The sequence below is a fragment of the Melanotaenia boesemani genome, chromosome 1 (assembly GCF_017639745.1).
Source record: "Melanotaenia boesemani isolate fMelBoe1 chromosome 1, fMelBoe1.pri, whole genome shotgun sequence".
In the NCBI taxonomy this organism is placed as follows: Eukaryota; Metazoa; Chordata; class Actinopteri; order Atheriniformes; family Melanotaeniidae; genus Melanotaenia; species Melanotaenia boesemani.
In genome coordinates, this window is record NC_055682.1 from 32995936 (window position 1) to 33021897 (window position 25962).

The 25962-nt window shown below is 39.2% G+C and overlaps 1 protein-coding gene across 2 annotated transcripts in view; it reads right to left on the bottom strand.

Moving 5' to 3' along the window:
• The window catches only part of LOC121641058 (thrombospondin type-1 domain-containing protein 4-like), a 45844-nt gene that overhangs the window by 5038 nt on the left and 14844 nt on the right, over window positions 1-25962 (bottom strand). The window contains exons 8-11 of one of the 2 annotated variants that reach the window (XM_041986939.1): window positions 5859-6063; window positions 1385-1560; window positions 1120-1216; window positions 115-240 (exon numbers count right to left, since the gene is read on the bottom strand). In XM_041986939.1, the coding sequence (XP_041842873.1) occupies window positions 115-240; window positions 1120-1216; window positions 1385-1560; window positions 5859-6063 (604 nt within the window). Of the gene's footprint in view, window positions 1-114; window positions 244-1119; window positions 1217-1384; window positions 1561-5858; window positions 6064-25962 lie in introns of both variants that reach the window. The other variant, XM_041986932.1, reaches the window with a different exon arrangement.

Below are 25962 nucleotides of genomic sequence, written 5' to 3' on the forward strand. Positions count from 1 at the left end.
TATTCTACAAATTGATCTAAAGCATGTATGTTTGTCTCTAATGCTGTAAAAATATTACATTCCTTTTAGCATTTTTCTTAGCTATGAATTTTACACAAACAAATGTTATCAAACCTTTTCCACAAGAAGCGCTGCATTCAGTTGCACCAGTTACTTTCCAGTTGTACTCCTGTTCACGTCTGGGTGGTTGTACAGCAGGTACCTGGTTGTCAGGGAGATGAGGTGGATACCTCCCACCACCTGCTGGGTTAAAGTTTTTTTGTTGAGCGTTGCTGTGCTGCTCATTTTTATCAGATCTATTCGCAACTTTCCCTAAGACAGATGCATAAAGTTTAGACACACAGAAATACTGTAAAACAAAAGATTAGTCACACATGGGTAAAGTTCACAAACTGATGGTGACTACTGTAAAGCTTTGGTTGAACAGGTAATTGTATGAACAGTTTGACCTGTGTTGGGCTGATAGAAATTTATATGAGCCATTCAGATTTTCAGGGGATTGGCAGGCTCCCTGCTCAGAATAGATTTATCCAGCCACAACATATTTATCACAACCAAACTTTAACTTTAAATCATGCTGCATGTGCCATACTTAAGCAGTAGGATGCTGAAATCTTGCCTTATTTGCTTTAAACAGCATATTTTTATCAAGATATATAAAGTTCACTTAACTTAAGAAGTGACCCGGTAATGCACTACTAGTACCAATATCATGACCAAGAAATCCAACATCTAAATAATGTTAACTTTTTTTTCCCCAGTCAGATGTTGGATTTTAAGGTCTCCCATTTGTGAATAAATGCACCATCAGCAGTGAAACTGTTTTCTGTCCACCTATCCCTTCATTTTCTACAACAGCTTAACCTAACGAAGGTTGGTGAGGGGCAGGAGCCTATCCCAGCTGCAATCAGGCGAGAGGCGGGGTACTCAGGTGAACAGTCTGTGGTAAAACTGCAGTTTATGATTCGATCAGTTTGGTATGTGACAGGGTGAGTTCTTTTGTATCTGCTTGTATGATCTCTAAGGCTATGTATTCTCTCTCAAATATCTATAATGTGCTTCAGTGGGTGCTAAGTGTGGTCTAACAGTAATTTCCTCTAGTGAGTAGGTCTAGTTTACCTTCTGGTCTGTGGTTGGGTTCTTGAGGTGTGACTTTTTGCTCAGAGGGGAGAATGTATTCGTAATGAACACCAGGGTTTGGCTGCTGGAAGATCATCTGAGGAAAAGTGGGGGAGATTTTGTAAACAATCCTAAAATAATCAGCTGTTTATTTTCTTAAATTTTTGCCCATCCAATATGTTATACCTGTTATATCATTTTTTTAAACGTTATTAAGTGACAAGACTTATAATAATTTTGATGTTAAGAAATTTTTTAAACTCACATAAACATCCAGGATTTCATTGGTGGGCCCTTCAGCAAGGAAGGATTCCCCAGCTGTGCTACGGATCTCGTTGGGCCTGCGGTAGGTGAACATTGTCCCCCCACCTTCATACTTCCCTGGCCTGTCAATAGCCCAGTTTCCATTAATAATGGATCTTCCTGAACGGCTTCGTAGAGCTGGAAAAGACAGAGAGAACAACCACACAATCACCATTTGCAACCCTGAGCTCAAGCAAAGAGGAAAATCTTCACATAATTACCATTCAATGTAAAACCAGGTTACCTATAAAGACATCTGGTTTATTGGGGGGTGGGCTCTGTCACCAAAATGAGTTAAAGCTGAGTAAGGGCTGTCACACACTTTCAAAGGAATGTCTTTTACTGAGGTGAGAAACTGTTTGTTCCGACAAATCTTCCATGGTTTGCAACCAAAAGTCTAAAAGACGTTTTTCACTGATTTCACAGATTGAATGCAAGAGGCCATTAGAAAAGCATTAGGAGTGTAACATTAGACAGCCTGCAAAAAGACTGTTTGGACAACTAAATACACTATTAGACATGCACAACATAAAACAGATGCCTACTGAGGAAAAAAATAAAGTAATAAAGTCAAAATGCTATATGTGATTGAAATGTGGGATTTTGCAGCCTCTTGATCTGCATTTTCTGAGATTTTTTTGTTAATTATAAACACAGGAATGTTCCAGTTTCTTTTCCTGAAAAATCAAAACAGGCTTATTTGAGTGCATTTTTTGTTGTTTGTGCAAATATGAAGACTCTGTAAAGAAATGTTGCAGAAAGAATGTAAATGTTCAAATGAACTAAAGTACAACACTCTACATCTGTGTAGTTGAGATGTGGACCTTAACTACTGAATTCATCCTGAGTGGTCCTGCTGTTTTTAATTAAAAAGAATGGTGAGGTTTTTCTCTAATGAAAGCGTGTTTATGCACCTTCTTCTGGAGGAGTTGGGGGATGTCAGGGCCGTCCCCCTCCTGCTATGAATCTACTGCTGAGATGGGACATGGTGCTCATTAAACAATGTCTGACATTCCAACAGTCATTTTGAAAAATAACCAACTACTGTGTCCCACTGTGTTAGCCTTGCAAAAGGCAACTTCTTAAAGGCTCCGTTGAAAGGCTGAATCACCTTAAGGATAGCAGTGCAGACCACAGACTAGACAACTCATGAAAAAATAACTATGTTCTGATTTGCCTTTCAATCACCTAAATGTAATCAATTCTCACAAAGAGTGGCTCCCTGCCCAGCTCTGCTTTATATTTGTCACATGTCAACATAACAAATGAAAAACCCTTCTTATATTCAGCATTTAATAATCTCTTTGGTGGCGTCTTATGAGCTCTCTTCTTATATTTAATCTGTAACGCAATACTGCTTGTGGTGGATGGAGATTCCAAGTTTTCTATGTATATTTTGGGCTGGAATTTAAGCAGAACTTTGAGGAAGGCTGCAACTAACGAAACTGTGAACCCAGGTGGAAAATAAAATGCTCTATTTGCACAGAGACATGAAAATTAGCTGTTAGAGGAGACACGTTCTCCAACACTGTCAGGCTTCAGAGTTACAAGTCTGGACACACTTTCCCATTTAATGTGAGTGGTACTATCAATGGCAACTGAAGTTTTACCATACTGTTCTCACATTAAACCACCAAGTTATACTCTGTTCTAAAGAAAACTAACAGACATTAAAACACCACTATCATAGTACTGCCATGTCACTGACAACTTATATAAAATGATACAGATTTATTCAGAAAAAATGGTTCTTTCCATTATTTGCTACCACAAAGTATGACTGTGTCTTTCCAGCACTTCGTTTCCAGTAGTTTTTCACTGTGGGCGGGATCAGCTGTTCATCAGGCCAGTGTGGGTGAAGCTGCAGCAACTGCAGACTAGATACACAACTTCATTGTGTGTGTGTGTGTGTGTGTGTGTGTGTGTGTGTGTGTGTGTGTGTGTGTGTGTGTGTGTGTGTGTGTGTGTCTGTGTGTGTGTGTGTGTGCGTGTTAAATTACATGACACTGATTCATCAGCTTTTATCCAAATTGACTTAGAAGTAAAGTGTGTGTAGTGGTTATTGCACTGAATAAGTGTAGGAGTTTGAATGTCTAATGAGGGTGGTCATACTGACGGACTGCTGCAGAGCTCAGCTCCATCAGCAGAGAAACAAAAATCTGTAATCTGTAAATCCAAACCTCAGTCTACAAATCTGCTCATGTTTTCGTTTATCTTGCTCACAGTCTGCAATCCATGAGCAGAAATATAATTTACAATATAAATTTTCCAAAGGACTTTCAAATGACTTCATAGATCAAGGAAAATTGTCCAAGTGTGTGCAGAGGTAGGGCTGTTTACGCCCACAGGTGATGAGTCTTTGACCATTAAATGCTGCACAGCAGAAATCACCAACTCTGGACTTCTTGAGCCAGGGTCCTGCAGGTTTTCAATATGTCCATGCTGCAACAGACCTGCCCCAAATAATGGGTCATTAAGAGGCTGGTGCAGACCTTGACAACAAGCTGGAGACCTAATTCGTTTGAACCAGGAGACAGGTCTGTCATCATGTCTGTTGTTAACTGTAATCTTTGAAACAAACTTGTACACAGTGAATTATTAAATGTGAGTGAATTCAAATATTATTTAGCATTTGCCAAGTAGGCTCAAGTCAAGGAAATCCGCTCATTATGTTCATTCCATTGGAGACTCTTGTGAATCATGCTTTTCATTCACTAGTCAACTTATACAGACTTGTCATATGGAACATGAAAGTGTACAGAAGACTGCACACGAGTGCCTTCATGCTAGAAACTGCTAGCTACAGTAAGCTCTAGGTATTGCTACATGAAGCTTGTTTTGGTGGTTTTCTACCCACTAAGAATGTCTGGTAAGCAAACAATAGAAAATGTGAATTTGTCATTGTGTTGTTTTGTTAGATGCCATATTGTATTCCTACCTGCTCTCAGGCTGTCTTTTGTATCTTAAACTATTTCTACTCATAGCCAAATCTTAAACATGTGCATTTGCTAACTTAATTAGTAGATCTTGCTCTTAGTAGCACAATTAAATCAAAGTAAGACCTATCCTCTTTTTTTCTAACAAAACAACAATGGCTGCTAACATAAGCAATGGCTTCTCTTCCTTTCCACACAACATGGTGCAACCATCCCATACCACATGTCTTGATATAGGCCTACCTTCAAAGTATATCTGAAGGTAGTTCTTTCTCAGTATAGTGAAGATTATATCAACAACAGTTCCAAAGGCGGGACTCTGTAATGTGTAAACACATATTTCATTTACAATAGAAAACCTTTCAAATCAAATCAGGTATGTAGGGCATTTTGAGTTGGATGCAACATGTATTGCATTATTCCTCTATTAACAACAGTCTGTAAACATTTTGCAAGCTCACAATGTTACATTGAAGAAAAATTATTTAAAAGTTTGCTTTGCAGATTGCTGATCCTCTGCCCATCATAAGTTCTCAGAGACTAACTTTCTCAGGTGATCTTCCCAATCATGTTGCCATTTAACTAAATTAATTTAAACAATTTCCTTTAGCTGTTTCTTTTTAGAGCTGCTGCTTACTTTTCCACCCTTTTGTGGCCCCTGTCCCGACATTTTTGAGACATGTTGCTGCCATCAAATTTAAGATGAGCTTATGCTTTTCATGAAATAAAATGTTTCACTTTCAACATTTGATACACTTTATATCTTCACTTGTAATTAAAATAATGGTTTATAATCTAAATATTGGTTGCATTTTGTTTAAATTTACATTTTAAACACCATCTTAACTTTTAGAAATGGAGTTATAGTTGGCTTAAAACTGTACGTGGATAGAGTAGAATAAAAGAAGGAAAAAATGGGTGTGCACAGGTGTCATAAAGTTTTTTTTATGTTCTTTATGAAAAAGAGCAAACCTACGTTGTCCATTACTTCAGAATTATTGTGTTCCTTTCCAGCCAACATCAATTTAATTGACACTTAACTAAATATCTGGAGTGTGTAGTAATTATGAAGCACCCATACATTCATGTAGTGTTATAGTAAATGGTACTTGGCCTGTAGATATATAGCGCTTTTCTAGTCAACAAGTAGCGGTAATGCGTCAGCAACCTCAAGTGAATTCTCATTACAGTGACCACTCTTTATTGAGTGAATAAGAAAACAATCCAAAGAGCCACCAAGCCTACAGATGAAAGTGTTTTTCTTATTATCTGATCACTAGCTGCAGCTACAGCAGAAGCTTATAGCTTCCAGGTGAGCAGTGTAGCACCAGAATAGAGACTGATACCAACATAAAATAGTATGTTAGTGATATAAAACAGTAGCAAGTAAACCAGTACTGAGCAGGAAGACCACAGTGAGTAGCAGTGTCCTACTAAAATTTTTTCAGCAATGCAGTTAAGGAATGTCTTTTTTTTTTTTTTTTTTTTTTTACAGCCCACCTAGGTAGTTTCTGCTCTTCACCATCTCTGTCACGTTGATCTTGGTGGCTCCCTCTGGGATCTCCACTATCTTGTGGTAGCCGATCTTGGCTAAACTGTGTTTGAACACTCCTGAGACAAGCCTGCAGGTTGTGTTGTCGCCTCCACAAACGCCACACTTGTCCATCACCTTCCCTGATCCAAGATACTCATCACAGCCTAGACTCTGTGGAACAAAGAAGGATTCAATGAGTGAGGAAGGGTGAGTGATGAGCTTTACAAAGGGAAAACTCAGGATCAAATATCAAAGTATGCTCTAAGGGTGTTCAATAGAATAAGTTAGGGTTTACAGGAGTTGTGGAAGTACATGATCTAGTCTAGAAATAACTAATTAGACTTAAAAGATTATATTTTCATGAAGGGTAGCCATGTTTAGCTCTATAAATCCACATTAATGAGTTCATCAACAGAAGAACTAATTTACTGGGATCTTATTACTTTCCAGAAGGCAACATTTTGGTGTGACTGCCTTTGAAATGAGCCCAGATTTTCCTTCCTATTTCTCTAGGGTGTACATTTTCTGTGTCACATTAGTGGTAATAAATTACAGGAAATCTGGACACAGTAAAAATAGAACAGTTAACATCAGCAGTCCATAAATTACTCAAACCAGCAGTAAAAGCTGCGCACCGTGCAAACAGGTGGTCCAGGAGCCAAAACTAGTTGCAACGTGCTACCATGCACTCAAACACAGCGCGCTAAAAGCCACTGCAGCGCTAAGGTAAGTCTAAAATAGAGCACATTTACTCTCACCTGCCTTCCATTGAGGTCTGCTAATTGCAGCTGACATATCCCTATAACCCTGTTATAACACAAGCATGCTTCCTTCAGAGCTAATCTGGAACGAGGGATACCAACATCAATAAGAAAATAATGAATATTTTAATCCATAACTTCTTCAATAACATTGACTAATGCCTAAATGTTGACCTTTCCATGTGGTCATAAGGTGCCAAACATAAGTGTAAAGACAAATTGCTTAAACAAATTCATAGGAAGTGCATAATAAGTCATTAAAAATCTGTCCATCTCAACGGATTTTGCAGCTCTCAAGCAGCCATAAATCCATTGCTGCAGGCCTGTGACAGGACAGATGCACAGCATTAAGGGGATATACAGGTGGAGAAAGATATAGTAAAGGGATGAAGAGAGGGAAAAAGAAGAGGTGGAGGCAGAAAAGGTGGACTCAGCCAGTTAGAGTAAGCTGACGAGGCTAGTCTGGCTCTATCCCACCCATAGCAGCTCACTCTGTTCATGGCCAAAACACACCCTGAGCCAAAACAAACATGAAGTGGCTGCTTCTACGCAGGAATGGTAAGTGATGGAAGAAGAGAAAAGCAAGCTAAGAGGGCTGAGAAAAATTAAATAAATAAATAAAGCTGCTGAACCCTTCAGAGGTCAGAGTTGAATTAAGCTGCAGCGCAGCTTGGAGCCGGATGAAGCCGGGATCACAGCCACAAAACATAACACAATAACACAGAGGGAAACTCTGCTACCACTCATGATCTTAGTTTACATTTGAGCAACTATGAAGCAGCAAAGCCTCTTTGTAAGTTTTACTGTACATCTACAATTAAAGACAAATAAAAGGGCAATCAACGAGGACTGACTGTTAACATGACTTTGAATGATTGGATCCTCTTCTGTGTATCCACTTTCACCATAACTGCCTTCATCCAAAAACAGCACAAATAGCTGTTTGCCATCCAAATATGGAAATTTTGATGTTTTAATCAAAAGATGTTAATGTACAAGTAGAGACAAGGAAGTGGAGCTTTGAACCAAAATCAAAAATATGAAAGTAAAATCTTGTGACTTAGCATACAAAAACATAGGATCTTCGTTTCTCTGAGAAAAGAAGAGCCAAGAGATTTTATTCTAACTGTGCTGCAAGTATTAGAAAGTTAAATGGTTTTTGGATTTCTAGTGGTTTGGGCAGCTGCATCATTAAAACCTCTAAACTTTGAAGACAGCCCTAGAGAAACATGCTGTAGAATGCACAAAGACTGTAATCTGGTCCTAAATAATCTCACAGATTGTCACATCTACCCTCCAGGCTGTCTCCGACAAATGTGACCGTAACTGTGAACCCATCAAAATGAGGTGCTGCTTGTGTCAGGACACATGAGCGCATGCAACTACAGCTATGCTCAGAACACTGCTGGCTCTTCCCTGCACAGTTCAATCTAAGTGTGGCTGAAGAGGCAGCTTCGTTTCTTCAAACTGAGACCACAACCATGCTTCTTTTTTTCACCCTCTCTCTGTGGGTGGCTTGTGTCATGTGGTGAGCAAAACCGCCCTGTTTTCAGTGGAAATAAAACAGGATTTTTATCATGTCACAACAGCACACCTTCATCTGGAAATGGTTACATGTGTCAGGATGGAGGAGTCGTCTCCCAGTCAAGTTGTGAACCTTGAAAACAACTTCGTGTTACAGTAAATCCTGATGGTATTTTCCCACACAACGCGGATGAGTTAAACTCAGAGTTTCAGTATAAAGCTTAACTCACACACATTTGAGCCAAAGGCACTCCTCACTGGAGAGTTCTTCTCTTCCCAGAAAACACAACAAGACATTAACAATAAGACAAAGTCACTGTGAGGGTAGAGGTTTAGTCTATTTCATATTGAAGTACAAGTTTAACTTCAACTGCCTGTAGTTCAGTGATGGAAAAGTTTCCACACAGTGTAATAAAAAACTGAAAAAGAAGGTTTGAGACATTGGCAGCCTAAACTTTGGTGCTTAGTGTTATGGTTATTTATTTGTCAAATGAACCGATCACTCTAGGTTCTATGGACTCATTTTCATTGTTATACAGAAATGCTGAGATCATTTTTTCTTATTTTAAAAAGATTCAAGTAAATTAGATGACTCTATCAAGTACTCCTTGTTAGTACCAGTTTAAACCCCCTTTTACCTTGAAAACCACCATAAATGTTTGTGTAATAGATTCAACAAGATGTTGGAAACATTCCTCAGAGATTTAGCTCCATATTGACATGAAAGAATCACACAGTTGCTGTAGGTTTGTCAGCTGCACATCCATGATGAGAATCTCCCGTTCTACCAAATCCCAGAGCTGCTCTACTGGATTGAGATCTGGTGACTGTGGAGGCCATTGGAGTACAGTGAACTAAATGTCATGCTCATAAAAAAAATGTTAAAAAATAAAAAAAAAACAGTTGGAGACAATCTGAGTTTTGTGACATGGTGCATTATCCTGCTGGAAGTAGTCATAAGAAGATGCTACACTGTGGGCATAAAGGGATGGACATGGTCAGCAACAACACTCAGGCTGTGGTGGTTAAACCATGCTCAACTGGTACAAAGGGACCAAAAGTGTCACAAGAAAATTTCCCCCACTCTCTTAAACCAGCACCAGCCTGAACTGTTAATACAAGGCAAGATGGATCCATGTTTTCATGTTGTTTCCACCTAACTCTGACCTTATCATCTGAATGCTGCAGGAGAATTGTAGCTTCAGTCTCCTGTTCTTAGCTGACAGGAGGCACCCAGTGTGGTCTTCAGCTGCTGTAGCCTAGCTGCTTCAAGGTGGGACATGTTGTGTGTTCAGAGATGCTATTCTACATACCTTGGTTGGAACTAGTGCTTATTGGAGCTCCTGTTGACTTTCCATAATCTCCAACCAGTCTGCCCATTCTTCTCTGACCTCTGCAATCAACAACGCTTTGAGGCTGGATATTTTCTCGTTTTCAGATCATTCTCTGTGAACCCTGGTTGTGTGTGAAAATCCCAGTAAATCAGCAGTTTCTAAAATACTCAGACTAACAACCATGCCATGTTCAAAGTCAGGTAAATCCTCTTTCTTCCTCATTCTGATGCTCAGTTTGAACAAGTCGTCTTGACCATGTCGATATGACTAAATGTACTGAGATGCTGCCATGTGATTGGCTGCTATTTTGGTTAACAAGCAACTCAACAGGTGTATCTAATAAGATGGCTGGTGAAAGTAGATCAGTCGTTTCTTTCCTTCCCTTCAAGGCTTGCAGGACATTCAACAATTTGGTCACGTTTAGCCCTGATTTTTTTTTTAAAAACAAAAACAGTATTTTAGACCAATAAGAAGACTGAAGTAACCAACTATTTACAGAGTGGAGCTTTACAGCTTTTGTGTGTGCTGTAAGAAACGGATTAAATGAGTAGAGGCTAACAGAGCTAGCCAAGCAGCTGCAAGCTGCCTGAATGAAAGAGTGGGTGCTAGCTGCTTGCAGTTCAGACTTGGCCTGGCCGGGGAAACTGGCACTAGCAACTAGCAGCTTGAGATGAGGGCTTTTACAGCATAGTCATAAATGCCCTAGCAAAATTATTATTATGGCTTAACTTGTCACAAATATATGATTTTGAAATGTATGATTTTGAATAGCAGAGATAAACTTTTTAGGGGATTAACAACTGCTGGAATGGAACTTTAACATATATTATTTACCTTATCTTACCTTTACTTACCTTATTCTTATATGTCACATATTGTGCTCAACACAATTTTCTACATTAAAATGATGATTTGCACAGTCTCCATGATCCCTATGTTAAGAGTATAGTTGCAGAAATTGTTACCATCTGTGTAAAAGCTGCACACATGTCTATGCAATAAAAATTTAGAGGCAGTGAATAATTGTTTGTGGCAAGTGTGAGATATTTGCGTCATTGCTTAGCAGCAAACATGCACAATGTCAAGATAGAGTTACATAGAAGTTTAACATCTTCCTAAAAGCTCTGGCATGAGGCTACAGCTGCTTTGCAGTAATACAGCTTTTATTCACATAGAAGGCCTGGTTTGTGGCTCCACACTAGGAATGTAAACATAAAATGTTATTATCATGCTTAAATTAGGAACAGTGGTAGGTGCAACATGCAGGCTTTTAACTTCCTGCTCTAGTAGTAAATTTCTTGGTGCTGTAAATTCTGACGGTTTTTAAACGCTGTCACTTTTGCAGAAGTTCAGACTTTTCTGATATTGTATAACATAATGTTATGCCATCTGTATTTGCCATCTGTAGTATCAGGTGTCAGAGCACATGTCACACAGGTCAATAATGTTTTTTGTACGTACATTGGTCATTTATAAATACAGTTCTGTAACTTCAGCAATCTTTTCCAAGATGTATAGTCATTGAGGGAGTATTTTGTTGCCCCCCCCCCCCCCCCCCCTATTTTCAAAGCAGGAAGCAAGGGTTAAATGGAATTCCAGAGAAGAAATGTCATTTCCCCGAATGCCCGCGATGGTGTGAGGCCTGCAGTACTGATCAATCACAATTTCCTGACTTTTATTTCCACGTTATAGTCTCAATCATGCCACCTTTAATTTCCACCACAGCTCACAAAATTACTTTAAGTTGTACTGTATTAAGTTGTACTGCAGCAATACATTTTTTTTTTCTTACTTTGACTAAAAAGTTAATTTAAACTTAGTCATTTGTGTTAATTTCAATCAGATTAGAAAACCATGAGGTACATTGATTAAGCAAGCTTAAGAATGACTGAGAATGGAAGCTGCCATCATGACTGAACCTAAGCAATAAAATTTAAACCTTTGATTAAATCTCTATGAAACAATTTTAATTAAAATAAAAAATGATGAGAAATGTATATTATTAACAGATTTTGAGGGTTTTGTGTGCCAGTGCTCTAATATCTCAGAATTCAGATAGATGTTGACAGTAAATGTGAAGTTCAAAACTACAAAGACAGCTGAAAAAGTCACCAGTCTGTGTTTAATGTGTTTGCTGTCAACTGGTGTTTTGGTTGCTGAGATGGAATAATCTGAGACTGACAGACACAACCTGTCTTAGGCTAAAAAGTAACCTAGATCAGCAGATGCTCATGCCCAGATCACTTAGCATGCTGCATCCAGTGCATCAGCAGCATCCACATGTGGGCAGCTGTTCTGACTCATGTATACAAATTATATCAAAACAGAAACCTGATCAATACATTTTTCTTAAATAAAAAGCAAGTATCAGTCTGACTCCTCCATCGATCAGTGGCATTCAACTCACTGCCTGTTTGTGCTTTCTTAGTTTTGTGTCTCAAAATCTCACAAAGTAGAAATTCTCACAGACTTATATAAAAAAAAAGTAGTAAATTCTATCTTTCCTCTTGAAAAGATTACATCTTTAAAGTTTAATGTAAAGTCTAAAACATTTATACAATCGGTGTACAGCAGCTGCACATATCCCTAGGCACAGTCTGCATCCCAGAATTTTTGTGATAGCAGTTTGGGTTACAAACGACAACTCTCAGACCTTACTGTCTTGCCACAATAACTCCCATGGCTACATGTTGTTGAGGAAAAAAAAAAGGAATGAAATGGAGGTTATGAATAAAAGGATGTTTTCTTAGTCTGGAGATGTTGCGGTGGTTGTAGTCTAAATCCACATGAATCCACATTGGATTCCCACCAAAACCTTATAACCTGTGTCTTGGAAGCTTCCTGGTCAGCTTTTCTCCAAGCCACAAAAAAAAAAAAAAAAAAAAGCTGAGCATAAAGAACAATAATGTGAGACATGGACTGCTTCAAAACATGTTTCTCTACATACCACCACAATTACAGAGTTCCTTAATATAATCAGGGTTTTTATGCTATTCAACAAAACCTTGTAGTAAAACTCTGGGAACTAAGGCTAGGATATGAATGATTTCCACTACTAAAGTAAAAATGTATCATGGGATGGAAGAAGTGCAGTATTTCAAACCCTATTTATGAGCATAAGGTTAAAGGGGGCTGTTTGATGCGCATGTTGGGGATTTTTTTTTTCAGCTCTTTATACATAGAGAGGTTGTAAAGTTCTTTGGCAAATGGCCAATGAAGTTATCATGATTAGTTCAGCTGTGACACTCAAGCTCATCTGGAAATGCTATACAGTCCGATCTTGGCTTCTAGGATGAGAACACAGCATCATTTCAACGACAAAGAATTTACAGTGGAAGTAACCTCAAGATGTGATGCTGTAACTGGAAATGACATTACTGAGATCTTGCAATCATTTTGACAAAAAAGAGCTCTAATTAGAATATTTCAATCTACAACTTAAATGTATATGAATAGCCCCATTCTATAACAAAAAGTTATCTAAGAACATTTAAATATCAGGGAAACAATAATTCTCCTTGAGCTACACTTGATAACAGGTTTTAAGATTAGATTTAGATAAGTATTTAAAAAAATCAGTTCACGTTGCGGTTACCACGGCTACAAGCATCTGCCTCCCACATGCTGAGATGCAGTGTAACATTAACTGGTTTTAATGAGCAGGGGTAGGACACACTGCTTTTACTTCAGTCAGCACTTCAAACACATCTGTGTCTGTGCAACTAACACTGCCACTGAGTTACCATGTGACATCCTGACTAATGAAGTGACTGAAACACCCACTATGCTTCATTTTGTTCTTTTAACCATTTCCAGAAAAGCGGAGCATTCGTTTATTTATTGCAGCAAAAACTTAAATCTGTGATTTGTTAAATGGTTTAAACCTTTATTTAACAGACTAGTCTAAATAAATGATTTTCAATGTTTTCACTTACCAACTTAATTGTATTTAGCTAATTTAATTGTGGTAGATTCCACAATGGGCATATTAATTGGTGACAGGTGAGGTTTTCAGGATTAGGTATAAAAGGAGAATCCACCACTTACACCAATTTTACCAAGCAAAGATGGGTTGTGTCTAAACACTTTGCACCAAACTCTGCTCAGTTCTTACTAAAAGAAAGATCTCTGTCAAGGCTGGAAACTCATGTTAGATACATGCGACCTTTGAATCCTCAAGGGGAACTGCTTTAGAAACTGGCATGCCACCAAGATCAATATAGCACAAATTTTTCTTGGATGGTAAGAAAGGTGGTAGACATGTGTTCTGTGATCAGACAAGTTTATGTTTCAGGTTCAGGATATCAGGTTCTATGAGCCAAAGATGAGAAGAAGACCATCCAGATGGTTGTAAGAGAAAAGTGCAAATGTCACTGTTTGTGATTGTATGGAGTACGTCAGAGTCCATGGTATGAATGACTTGCATAACTGTGAGGGTACCACATGCGTACAAGATTCAAATTGGAATTTTGGAAACATATGCCACCTTCAAGAAGTAAGTGGTTATTTTAAGAGGACAATGCCAGACTTCATTCTGCAGGACTGACTGTATAATGCCCTAACTTCATAGACAAAGAATGTATGGCTGACAGGCCTGGCTGCACTTCAGACTTGTCTCATGTTGTAATGTTTATCAGATTATACAGAGGAGAATCAGAGAACAACTGGAAAACTCCAAATGAAGAAAAAGTGTAATTAAATGAAAAGGTGATGTAAGGCAAAGGTAATCATGACTCTTAACACAACCTAGTATGTCACTGGCATGAGCTTGTTTAAATTTTCTAAACACAATTGAGTTAGTCCTTAAACTAAGTTTATGAATTGGACTCAGACTTATAAAACTGATAAACATGTAATGATGATGAAGATAAACACAATATTTCAGTAGATGTAATTCCAAATTTAACGATCATAGCTTTATTCTATGTAAAGAACATGAAGCATGGGACTTTATCAATAGTTCAAAACGCACACATCCTTCCTTGAGATTTCACTTGCGGCTGTGGTATGATGGAAACAACAACTAGAAGACTGGCTACGGTTTATAAACACAAATCCAAACCCAACTTTTGGTATTTGGATAGCAATAAATAGGCTTTCAGTTTCCAAATTAATCATTGTTTAAACCTAATGATGTTAAACCAAACCAAGAGGACAAAAAGGCCATGACTAGCAGCAGTTAAATCTGAATAGCTTTTAAAAGTTGTAAATAAGATATTAACTCATTTATTTATTTTTTTTATTTAACATTTATTTATTCAAGGTTATGAAAAAAATATGACCAAATCAAAATTGGGTTTGCTTAGCTGTCATCTGCATGTTGTCCTTAAAGATACAAGCACAGGCATTTGCAGCTTTGTAAGAGATGTCGGCAAAGTGGCAAGACCTTTGATCCCAACAGTAAAAAGAGGCCTCATCCACCCCACAAACTGCCCTCAGAGCCCCAAGCAAATGCCACAGCGTGTTCGTTAAAGGCTCCCATGCTTGTAAAACAGCAGAAATAGCTTGGAGTGTGGTGAATCTTCAACCATTAAAACGTTAAGGGTTTCTCCTGACATCACTGCTCTGATTTGGATGAACCGCTTTGAGAGCAGACTGACACAACAGACTCTGCCGGGCCTCGGCACCGCAAGGTGGTGAGTTTGATTCCCATAGGGAGCAAAGTAACGGCAGGGGCTGTACTGACTGTTGCTCTATCCAGCTTCTGTATTAGCCCCAATATTCCATCAGGGGTCCTGGAGGCTCCCTCTAAAATAAAATAAAATAAAATAAAATAAAATAAAATAAAATAAAATAAAATAAAATAAAATAAAATAAAATAAAATCGGCTTAATGATTAAATCAAAACCCAAGAATAATTCAAGATAAAAAATCTAAATACAGAGCTACAGTTGTCTGTTAAGGATATAAAATATCACAGAAATCAGGGCAAAAGTATTTACTCAACAAAGAAAAGGAATTCTTATCCATTTTTTTTCTTTTTTATGTGTTTTTTTATATTATGTGTATTGGTTTCATTATTTATCTAAATTTGTAGGGCATGTAATTTAAAGTCCTATAAAGCTAGGACAGACATCTTCAAGACTTGGCACTTCATATGCCGGTTTATATGATTAACCTCACCCACCTCACATCAGTGTCATTAATCTTCAGCAAACACTAGTCATCTGAATCCCAGCTGAGCCAAAAACACTAACCACCTAATTCAGACTCTCAGTGTATCCCTAATAGAGTTCCAAGTACATCTTTATAGTCCCAGGACAGGCTCGAGTCTCCAAGTCTCGCAATAGATGAGAAATATAATCCCACAAGCATGCCGACCAGTGTGCTGTGGAAAAATAAACAGCTCAGAGAGCAAGCAAAGCCACAGTGAAAACAGCAATACTGTAAATACTTCCACTCAGCAGATGGACCACAGGATCACAGAGCTGCACCAACACTCCAAGTTACTGAGTGACACTGCCCATAACTGCTTACAACCACAAGAAATGGGTTGGAAAGGAGGCTCACTGGCTGTTACATCCATGGTCTTTCAGTAGGTGTTTCCATAAGACTAACTGTAATCACTGAATTATAGAGACAGGGAAAATTTTTCTTGAATTTTGTATGTGACCCCACAAATGTCAAAACTTCACTGTTAAGAGACTCAAACGGAAAAGCTTATCACATGAAAAGACTTGTTCAGAGATTCATTATCATTTGGAATCCCCACTATCCCCCAGGTTCCAAGCAGAGGTGATCCTACCTGTGACCGCAGCTTCCCCTGCACACGCATGTGGAGGCAGACGAGCAGCAGAAGAGCCAGTCCTGACAGCATTCTCTCATGTGGGAAACGTTCAACCAGTCACTCAGGCTTCCACACCAGTCTGGTGACCACTCCTGTCAGCCTGTTTCTCGCCTCTGTTTCTCAAAGAAAGTCAGAAGAGCCCTCTAACTCTAGAAGTGAGCTTCTGTGAGCTCCCCGTGTAAACTGAGCTGGGGGAGGTGCAGCAAGGGGAGAAGAGGGGGATTTTTTAGTAGAGAGTCTGAAAGGTAGCAAATGAATTGGAAAGAGGGAAATGAGGCAGAGAGTAGAATGAGGCAGTCACTACTGACAGGGACTTGGAAGTCAACAAGGAAGTTTGGGGGAATGTTTTCAATGTGAGGAAGGAAGGTCTACAGAGGATAAAAAGAAGATTTAAGGCAAACCACTACAGATAAAACTATGCTATAAGAAATACAAACACTGAAGTGGAAATTGTCCCCCACAAAAAAAACTGATAATTCTTAATAACAAATTAGAAAAAAAAAAAAAAAAAAAAAGATTCAATGTTTCTCTTGAAACACAAGCTGTTCAGCTACATGCTAAACGAACAACTGCTGCAGCCAAAATTCCTGACTCATCATAGCGGCTTTCCACTTTTGTTTCCACAACATTAAATTAACTCATTGGGACATACTGCACTGTGGAGTTAAGTCCACTCTTCATCCTTGCATGTCACAGTTGGTTTTCTCATGAAATACTGACAGGCTTGGAACATTGGGGACATTGTGGCTGGGCCAGTTTTTGCACAAAGAGCATTCTCCAAAGACAGGCTGGAATAAGCATACAGTGAGATAATTGAAAACTTTCCTGTTTTGAAGCTGCACACAGAGACCACAACAGGATCCTGCACTTTCTATGCATTTTTATCTACTGTAAGACTGAATCTCTGATGGGTACACAAAATGGACTTTCAACAAGGAGAGTCTGTAGGATTTAGCATTGTGTGGAAATATAGTACGATAGAAATTCATAGAAACAATAAATTTAAAATTTTCATTTAGTTTTTTGTCAGATATTAAACTGTTAAAGGGACATTGAATTACTGCCATCTAACGTTGGAGTCTTGCAGTGCTTTCTAGCATCTCAATTTCTCAAACACGCACTGCAACAACAGTAGCCACCGTATCTCAAAAAGCCTCGACAACACCGATGAAAGCATGTCATCTGATAGTTAATAGAGTGTTCACTCTGTTACACACAAAGAACTCATTTCTGAAGTTAAACATTACCTTTATTCACAGCCACCATATTCACAACAATGCAGTTTGCCGTCTTCAGTTTAATACTAGCAACCTGCTCTCTGCCCCCTTCACAGTAACAGTATACATATGTAACCACCATGAAGCACTAGTAGTAGTACTGTATGTATTAACCAGTATCACGGTTACTGTATTTCAAACTTAACACACTCAGGTGAGGAAGTTCCCTCTGGATCATAATTGGTCACGAGGAAAACATCTGGAGTACAGAAATTCACTGTCCAATATCGTTCCTCTGTGTTCCTCTTGACACAGCACCAGCTTTTGGTCATAGTAAAAGCCAGCTTACAAAGCCTTCCCACTGGCTTTTAGTCTGGCTTTATCGCAACTGAAAGCCGTTTACCGTTACTATGAAAGCAACTGAAACTGCTGCAATTCTATACCAGCGTGGCTGGTGTATTGTAGTAGAAACTACTGCTATGCTGCCCATGGTAACCAGCAACACTGTCAGACAAAACCAAATGAAAAAAGTTAGCTTCAGGTTAAAATTCTTTGCTTACAAGAATGTGACAGATCATTAGCGAAGGTCATAATACATCAAGGATAACATACATGAAGACATTGATTTAGTTCAGATTATATTTCTGTGTTTCTACAGACCAATGATATGCAGGACCAAACCCACCACCAGAACCATTTAGGTTGGGCTTCCTCAGTCTTTTGAGCACACAGACTGTTCAAAGAGGATGCTGATCTGGAGGACTACACACCGTCTTTGCTGTCCTATGTCCACTTCTGCACTGATGCTGTCCCACAAAGACAATCATGATTTTGCCAATCAGAAGCCATGGGTGGACAGCACAGTTCGGTCCCTGCTGAAAGCCCAGGATCCAGCCTACAGAGCAGGAGACAAACTGGCTTAAAGCAGGGCCCGCAACTGAAAAGGGCATCCAGCTGGCAAAACTCTGGTACAAGCAACAGACTGAGGAGCACTTCAGTGACAACAACACATGTAACATGTGAAAAGGCATCAAGACCATCATAGAGTACAAGCTCAGAGACCAGCAGGTGAGCTACGACCCCACTCTGCCTGACACCTTGAACAGCTTCTTCACACGCTTTGACACTCCAAGCAGCAGAAGTACTGTTCACCCTTCACAACCAAAGCCGCAGCATCAGCCTCTTACCCTGCAGCTGCACCAAGTGACCTCCACCCTGGAGGATCAACATCAACAAGGCTGCGGGTCCAGATAAAGTGTCAGGTTGGACAATAAAATTGTGTGCAGACCAACTCGCAGAAGTTTTTCTGGCCATTTTCAACCAGTCCCTGCAGCTTTCCACAGTTCCTATCTGCCTGAATTCCATCATTGTGCCTGTGCCCAAAAAAACAACCATTACCTGCCTCGATCACCGCCTCGTGATTCTCACTCCAGTCATCAGGAAGTGTTTAGAGCAGATCCTCCTAAAACACATCAAAGACGCCATCCCTGCCAACCTGGACAGCCTGCAATTCACCTACAGGGAGAACCGCTCTATGTAGGATGCTGTCTCGTTAGCACTATGTTAGGATGCTGTTTGTATAAAACACAAAGCTGGCATATGTACAAAAAATGGCATACGTCAAATAAAGTCAACTTTTCAACTATTTGAAGCGGAAGACTTTTCCCCTCCAGAATCCCCTAAGCTATACAAGAACGTGAACCATATCAGTCTTATCCGTTAGCGCTGTTGCGCTTGCCTGTCAACCAGCGAGCTATAACAAGCTGTGGTGATTGCAGCAAGTTGTGGCAGCTGCCGGAAGTGCCGCTGTAAGTTGCCGCTGACACGATTTGAGCTGCTGTCTGTTGCCAGATGAGCAGGCAAAGAATAAAATCCGGTGTTACTTTTACACCCCTCAAAACAAATCCGCCACAAAATTCCAGCAATATTTAATCAGAAAATCTGTGAAAGAACAGAAGTCTAAATCTAACAAATCTACACCATATAAGTTCACACCTGCTCATACGCATTGGTGGTCAGGGTTTTCTATGCCTGCAAGGTGAGGGAGGTGGTGAGGTTTTTAAAATTTTCTAGTGACGTAAAGAAGCACCAGTATGGCTCATGTACAGCTGTAAATCATGAAAAACAAAACCGGTTTTACCCTGTTGGGGGTGCTATGAGCCATTTTTTACCCACAAAATCCCGTTCTTTCATTTAAAGAAATTAAAAATTACAAATTATATTAACAGTATAGGTGGTTTTCTTCACAATTAAGTAATACTATGTTGTTTATAGCTTAAAAAAACACAATATAGGGTGTACACCACCTTTAAATATGTACTTTAATAAATTATATTAGATTTTATTGAGTGTGTTTGTGGTGAATCACGGACCTCCTCCAAGAGCTCCTTCACACTTTGGATGCAGCAGTCTGGGTCTGAAGGAGCTCTTCGGGGCTGTCAGCGTTCATGGGGAAACAGAGCTGTTTTGCCCTGGGATGCCTCAATACAGCAACGGAATTGTTTTGCAATTAGCAACAATCAGAAGACAAGCAATTTCAGCAACACTCCATTTTCTTTAGAAACTGCATATTCTTGTTACAACTACACTGCAGCTCCTGCAACTTGACTGTATTTCTCAATTTTCTTTAACCTCTGAGCCATATAAGGCAACAACTGACAATTACAGTAATACATGTGTTGCACTTATTTATCCTTTACTTGAGCAAAAGTACCAGAACAACACTGAATACTTAGTTATAATTAAATGTCAAAAAGTGCAATTGAAGTATTGAAGTAAAATGACTGGTTTGATTTGTATGAAGTAGTAAGAAACAGAAACACAAATATGGTACAAATTTACTCGGCTGCTCCTCAAAAAATTATTAGCTATTTTGAAGAATGGGACTTCAAATTTATGTGTGCAGTTATTAAGTGAACTGAAAAGATTGTATGTATGTTAGCTATTTCTTAATAAATCAAACCCTTAAACCTTACGCTACCATTCTGTAAAGTTGTTTCAGAGAGCAGTAGAGGCACTGAGTGCAAGGATGGAGGAAGTATCTCCACACCTGCAAGCGGCTTGTCCTGGAACAGTGTCAGCTGAGGCACAAACACATTCAGACACACATGCACACAGACACTACTATACACTGTATCTGTAGTATACACAGTAAGCAGCTAAGTGACAACCATCCCTTCCGTCAAACGCAGCTGCAGACATGTAGGAGGGGGAGTTCCCACTTCAATAACTCATCCATCATGATGATCATACTGGCATTGTCTCCTTAACCCCTGATGTGTCTCTGATCCGGATAGATCTAATTATGGAGGCCAGACTGACTCTCCAATACACCCTAGGGCTTTTGTCTCTATCTACAGCTGGATCAGACCTGAGGCAACCTTGGCTCCAGAAGCCTGATTTCCCAGTCTCCGGCCCACACACGTATATGTTGTGCTCTCCAGCAGGTGGGCTCAGCATTAGTCTTGTCAAGGTCCGGCAGATACACACTCAAACAAAACCTCCTTTCACCTTCTGTTTCTATGTTTTCATATTTCAAGCAGCAGTACCAGGGGGCACTCAACCAGGAAGATGCCTAACTTTTATTTACACCATGCTTCATCCACTGAAAGATAAGAAAATAGGCTTTACAAAACAGTCACATCTCTAAAACATCTCAGATTCATTCATTCCTGTCCAGCACTTTACAACATTCTACACTCCTGCTAACTAGATCAGCAAAAGTTACAAAAAGGCAGAAATTAGGAGGAGGAGAAAATATGTGGTTTCTGTGCATCTGGGATACATATTAGTCAGCAAGGCCAGACATGTAGGTCCCATGATCGTTCCCTTCAAGCAACGTGTTTGAAGAAGGCAAAAGAGGAGTAGAAGAGGGTGGGTTAATGAATAAAGCAGGTCAAGAGAGGAACTATGCTGGGAGAGCCAAGGTGTGGCTGAAGGAATCAGATCTATTTGTCTTTTGGTTTGTAACTGGAAAAACTGCTAATGAAGATGTAAAACTGTCTCTGTATATCAGACATTTCCTATCATGTGTCATTCTAAAATAGCCACAGGTGCTCCATTTGGAGTTTAAATTCTATAAAATACTGCAGCAGCTGATGTCAAGCATCACTTCTTCACTTCTGCCGGAGATGTATATAAGTCTGTCACTGTTGCTTATTTTTGTGCAACTATCGCTTGAAAAATGCAAGTAAAATTATTTGTTTATCTGTACAGATCTCAGTTTTTTAAAATGCATCATTCCTTACACATCTATGCTGTTTTGCTAAAGTATTCAAACTCCCACGTGGTGTTTTTTTTTTTTTTTTTTTTTTTTTTTTTTTGTTTGTTTTGTTTTGTTTTTTTGTTTTTTTTGCTGCATTACAACCGGTAATCTAAATAGATGTGTTTTTGGATTTTATATAATGTTTCTACATAGTAATTAGTGTAGATATTGAAATAAAATTTAAAAATAAATAAATAACAGTTATTTATAGTAGTATTTGTGTGTTGAAATGTATTCACAACTTTCCAGTGAAGCAGTTGTTAGGGATATAGTGCTAATAATTACCTTTAGAAGTCACATAATTTGCTCAGCTAACTCTCAGTAAATCTCATAGGCCACAACACCAACACACAACACATTGAAAACTGAGGAGTACTCCAAACAAGTTAGGGAAAAGGTTTTTGAGAATTCCAAATGAGTTCATGAGTTTTGGATTATTCAGAAATATATACATATCCAACGGAGCACCATTGAATGAATTTTGGGAAAACTGAAAGACTACGGCACCAAAAAAAAAAAAAAAAAAAAAAAAAAGCCTTCAAGAAAGCCCAGAGCTGTCACATAGGTAACAAAGAGGTTACCCTAAAGACCTGCAAAGCTCCATAGCAGATACTGGAATACCTTCTAATGGGACCACTTGAAGTTGCACACTCTATAAATACAGCCCTGATGGAAAAGTGGCTACTTTAAGGAAAAAGAAAAAAAAAATCTTAAGAGGTCAGCAAAATTCAGCTATAATACTCTCCAAAATGTGGAAGAAGGTACTCCAATCAAACAGGACTGCAGCTTAATCTGTTGCAAGTGGTTCACATCCAGCCCCCCTCACCACCCTGACAAAATCATCTCCACAGTGAAGCATGGTGGTGGCAGCATCATGCTGTGGGGATGTTGTTCCATTGGCAGGACCTGTGAACTTGGTCAGAATGATGGATAGTGCTAAATTTGGGTTATTTTGTTTTTTTGCATATTACTGTGTTGATCAAATTGTACAAACCCCAACAAAGAACCAACAATATCCGTTTATACCAGCTCATGTTAGGCTACTGGAAGCACTGAGTGGTGAAATCAGAAGGTTACTGATGCATTTTAGAGCTAAGTTTCTTTCTCAATACAAGAAAAAGTGATTTTAGGTAGAGGTTTTGAGTCTTTAAGGAAGACAATACCCCCAAACACACAAACAACAACTCAAAAAAGAATGTCTGACAGCTTGGTCTGGTAAGATTGCAGGTTTCAAAGCTATCATCATTGCACATTTTGTGATTGTCTCAATCAAGTTTTGCTCTTCTTTTTGCAGTGACTTGCTTTCTAAAGTAGTAATTTTGATGTTTGAATTCTGAACAATGTTTCAGCCTAAACAATGACAAATTCAGTCGTCCATTGTGTAAACATTTAGAAAGGCACAAACTATGGCTTGTTAAGACTACAAACTCCATCTTTAATAAACAGTCTAGACTTTCAAAAGGCTTTTGTGAAGCCTAAAACCTGAAGAGAGAAACAGTGTGTTAACTTCTTTTGTTTAATGATTCCATGCACCTGTTGGAGCCATCTTCCTAATGAAGTTGTTAGAAACCATCAGAAAGGTGTTTAATTTACAACATGGTTTAACCCTGAGCAGCTCTCACACACATTTCATCTGAATCACAGGGGCACACACAGTCTTGTGAGATATTCTTTTGACACAGAAAAGTAACTCCTCACACAGCTTCACACTTATATGGTTCTTATCTTGCTTTTAAATAAGACCATAAATTCCAGACGTCCAGCGAGCGCTGGCCACACATTGGGAGCACCAGACTGCTCTCATTCCAAACAAACCGATGAGGCATTAAATGTGCATAACTGTCCCGTCACAATTGACAGCCACCCAGATAGAAGCCAATCACTGTCAGCAGCCGTCTGTTTGAGGAAGGCCCAGTGTGACCACTCTTTGCTAAAAATACAGCTTCATTTCCCTCATAAATCTGTACGGGAAACCAACACAGTTGGACACACTGCTTTGAAAACACACTCCAGTGCAGAGCTTAGCCTGCAGTAAAGTCGCCCAACTCATCATACATTAGATTATACTTTCAGTCCTTCGTATCAGACATTCATTCTTGTTGGTGTGTCATCTGTCAGCGTCTTTGTTGGTCTGCCCCCCCCCAAACAACTGTTGAAAAGTTGTTTTCTCTCCAGTCTCCTGCTTGACCACACATGTTGAGCGCACAGCTTGACTGATTGTGTGTTGCTCATGTTATCACGAGTCAGCAAGCAGTGAGAAACATGATCACAGCAAAGCAGGGCTGTAGCACAAGTTGTAAACAAAGAAGGATTTAACGCAGAATGAGTGATGAAACTAAAATGAAACATACAGATCAGTGCACACAGCAGATAAAATGTTTAATTATACAGTTCAGTTAAATGGGGTCAACTTCCTTTAGCTCAACAAAAGGAAAATTGTTTGTGCTGATACCAGTATTTAAAAGGTGGCCCAGCTGTGGTTTAGCTGAGATGCCAGAATATGTTGAGGAAATGGAAGTTCAGACACTTTAGAGCTTCCTGTGGTCGTGCTGTCATGTTGCAGAATGTCATTTACTGTTATTGGTTAGCCAAACACATTAACTGTTAATTAAAAGGTGAGGGATGTATATTTTATCAAATTTAATTTTAAATGATTGTCAAACATAGCAGGAGACTGTTGTAAACCTGCAGTATGTTTACAGCAATTCATTACAGTAAATGGAGATCTCATCAAATGCAGACACACAACAGACTCTAACAGCTTGAAAGAGGCCCGGTGAACCCGGTGAAACACTCCCGTCCTTCCAGGAAAGACTTTATGAGCTGTAACAGAGCCCAGCTGAGGTGTGGGGCACAAGACAAGTGTCTGACCCCCCCAATGTGGAGAGTTTCATCCTGTTGAAGAAAAGCAGGTCACAGTGAGCCTGTTAAGGGCCGATGTGGGCTGCTGACAGCCAATTGGAGAGAACACCAGGGTCTTTTAAGATCTAGGAAGTTGAGGTCAAACGAAGACATCAATCTGTCATCCCCCTCACATCTTCACATCCATTTGTCTTAAATGTCTTCCAACTAGAGTAGCTACATTCACGCCTCCTTGACAGTAACAACTGACCCAACAAGCGTCTCTACATCTCTTTCAGGTCTGCGGGGGGACTCCAGCTCTATAACTGAACCTGACCTTTGAATTCCTGTGGAGGGAACCTCGAAGAATCAGCATCTCTGTGTCCAGCTTTAACTGACTTTACGTTCAAGTCCATTTAGCACTATTTGTGGTTTGTTTGCATTACAGGAATATATATAACAAGCCATTTTACCTGCTCTTTACGAAGATTCTTTTGCAGAGACATCATTAAAGAACTTCTTTTCTTTACTGATATAAGTTAGCAAACAGGCCATAAAGTATTGACCCAATTGCTCAGCAGCAATGAAAGCCTTCAGCTATGATAGCAGCCCTGTGAGGTGGAAGCCAGAGAAGCAGTGTTTTCTGAAGTTGGAGGTCCCATGCATCATTTTCTCCTCCTTTTAGTTTCTCAGAGCAGTCTAGAGTCCTGCTCATCTTCTCAATCAATAGTGCAGGAGTGTTTAATTATTATCTTTTTATATATCTTTTTTGTTCTATCTTTAATCCACTGATCATTTCTAACAACAATTTAAAATAAAGGAATTTGGAGAAATATTTACTCATCCTAAGAAACTGGGAAAAACAATCATATTTATTGGTTGTAAGTAAGTGTAAAAAAACAGAATTTTTCTAATGGTTACATTAGTGCCTGTGGCATGGGCAGCTTACACATCTATGAAGGCTCCGTCAATACTGAAAAGTACATAGTGTCATGTTCTATGGATTTAGCTTTCATTTTTGATGGATTTTTGTTGCAGTCTGTCCCTTAGGTTTGGTTTTGGTTGTTTTGTTTTCTCATTTATTTTGTAGAGCTCATCCCTTGTGTATTCCATTCTGGCTACTTCCTGTTCTGCACCTGGTTTTATTTGCTGATTCCCCCACTTTCTCCTTGGTTGTTTCCTCAGTGCATATACTCCCTTGCTTTTTAGCGTTCTTTGCTTTTTATTGTTCTCTGCTAGATTCTCATCATTATGTCCACATTATAATTTCTCCATCTTCCCAGTCTCGGTTTACCTTGGTCCTTTAATCTGGTTTGTGTGTGTGTGTGTGTGTGTGTGTGTG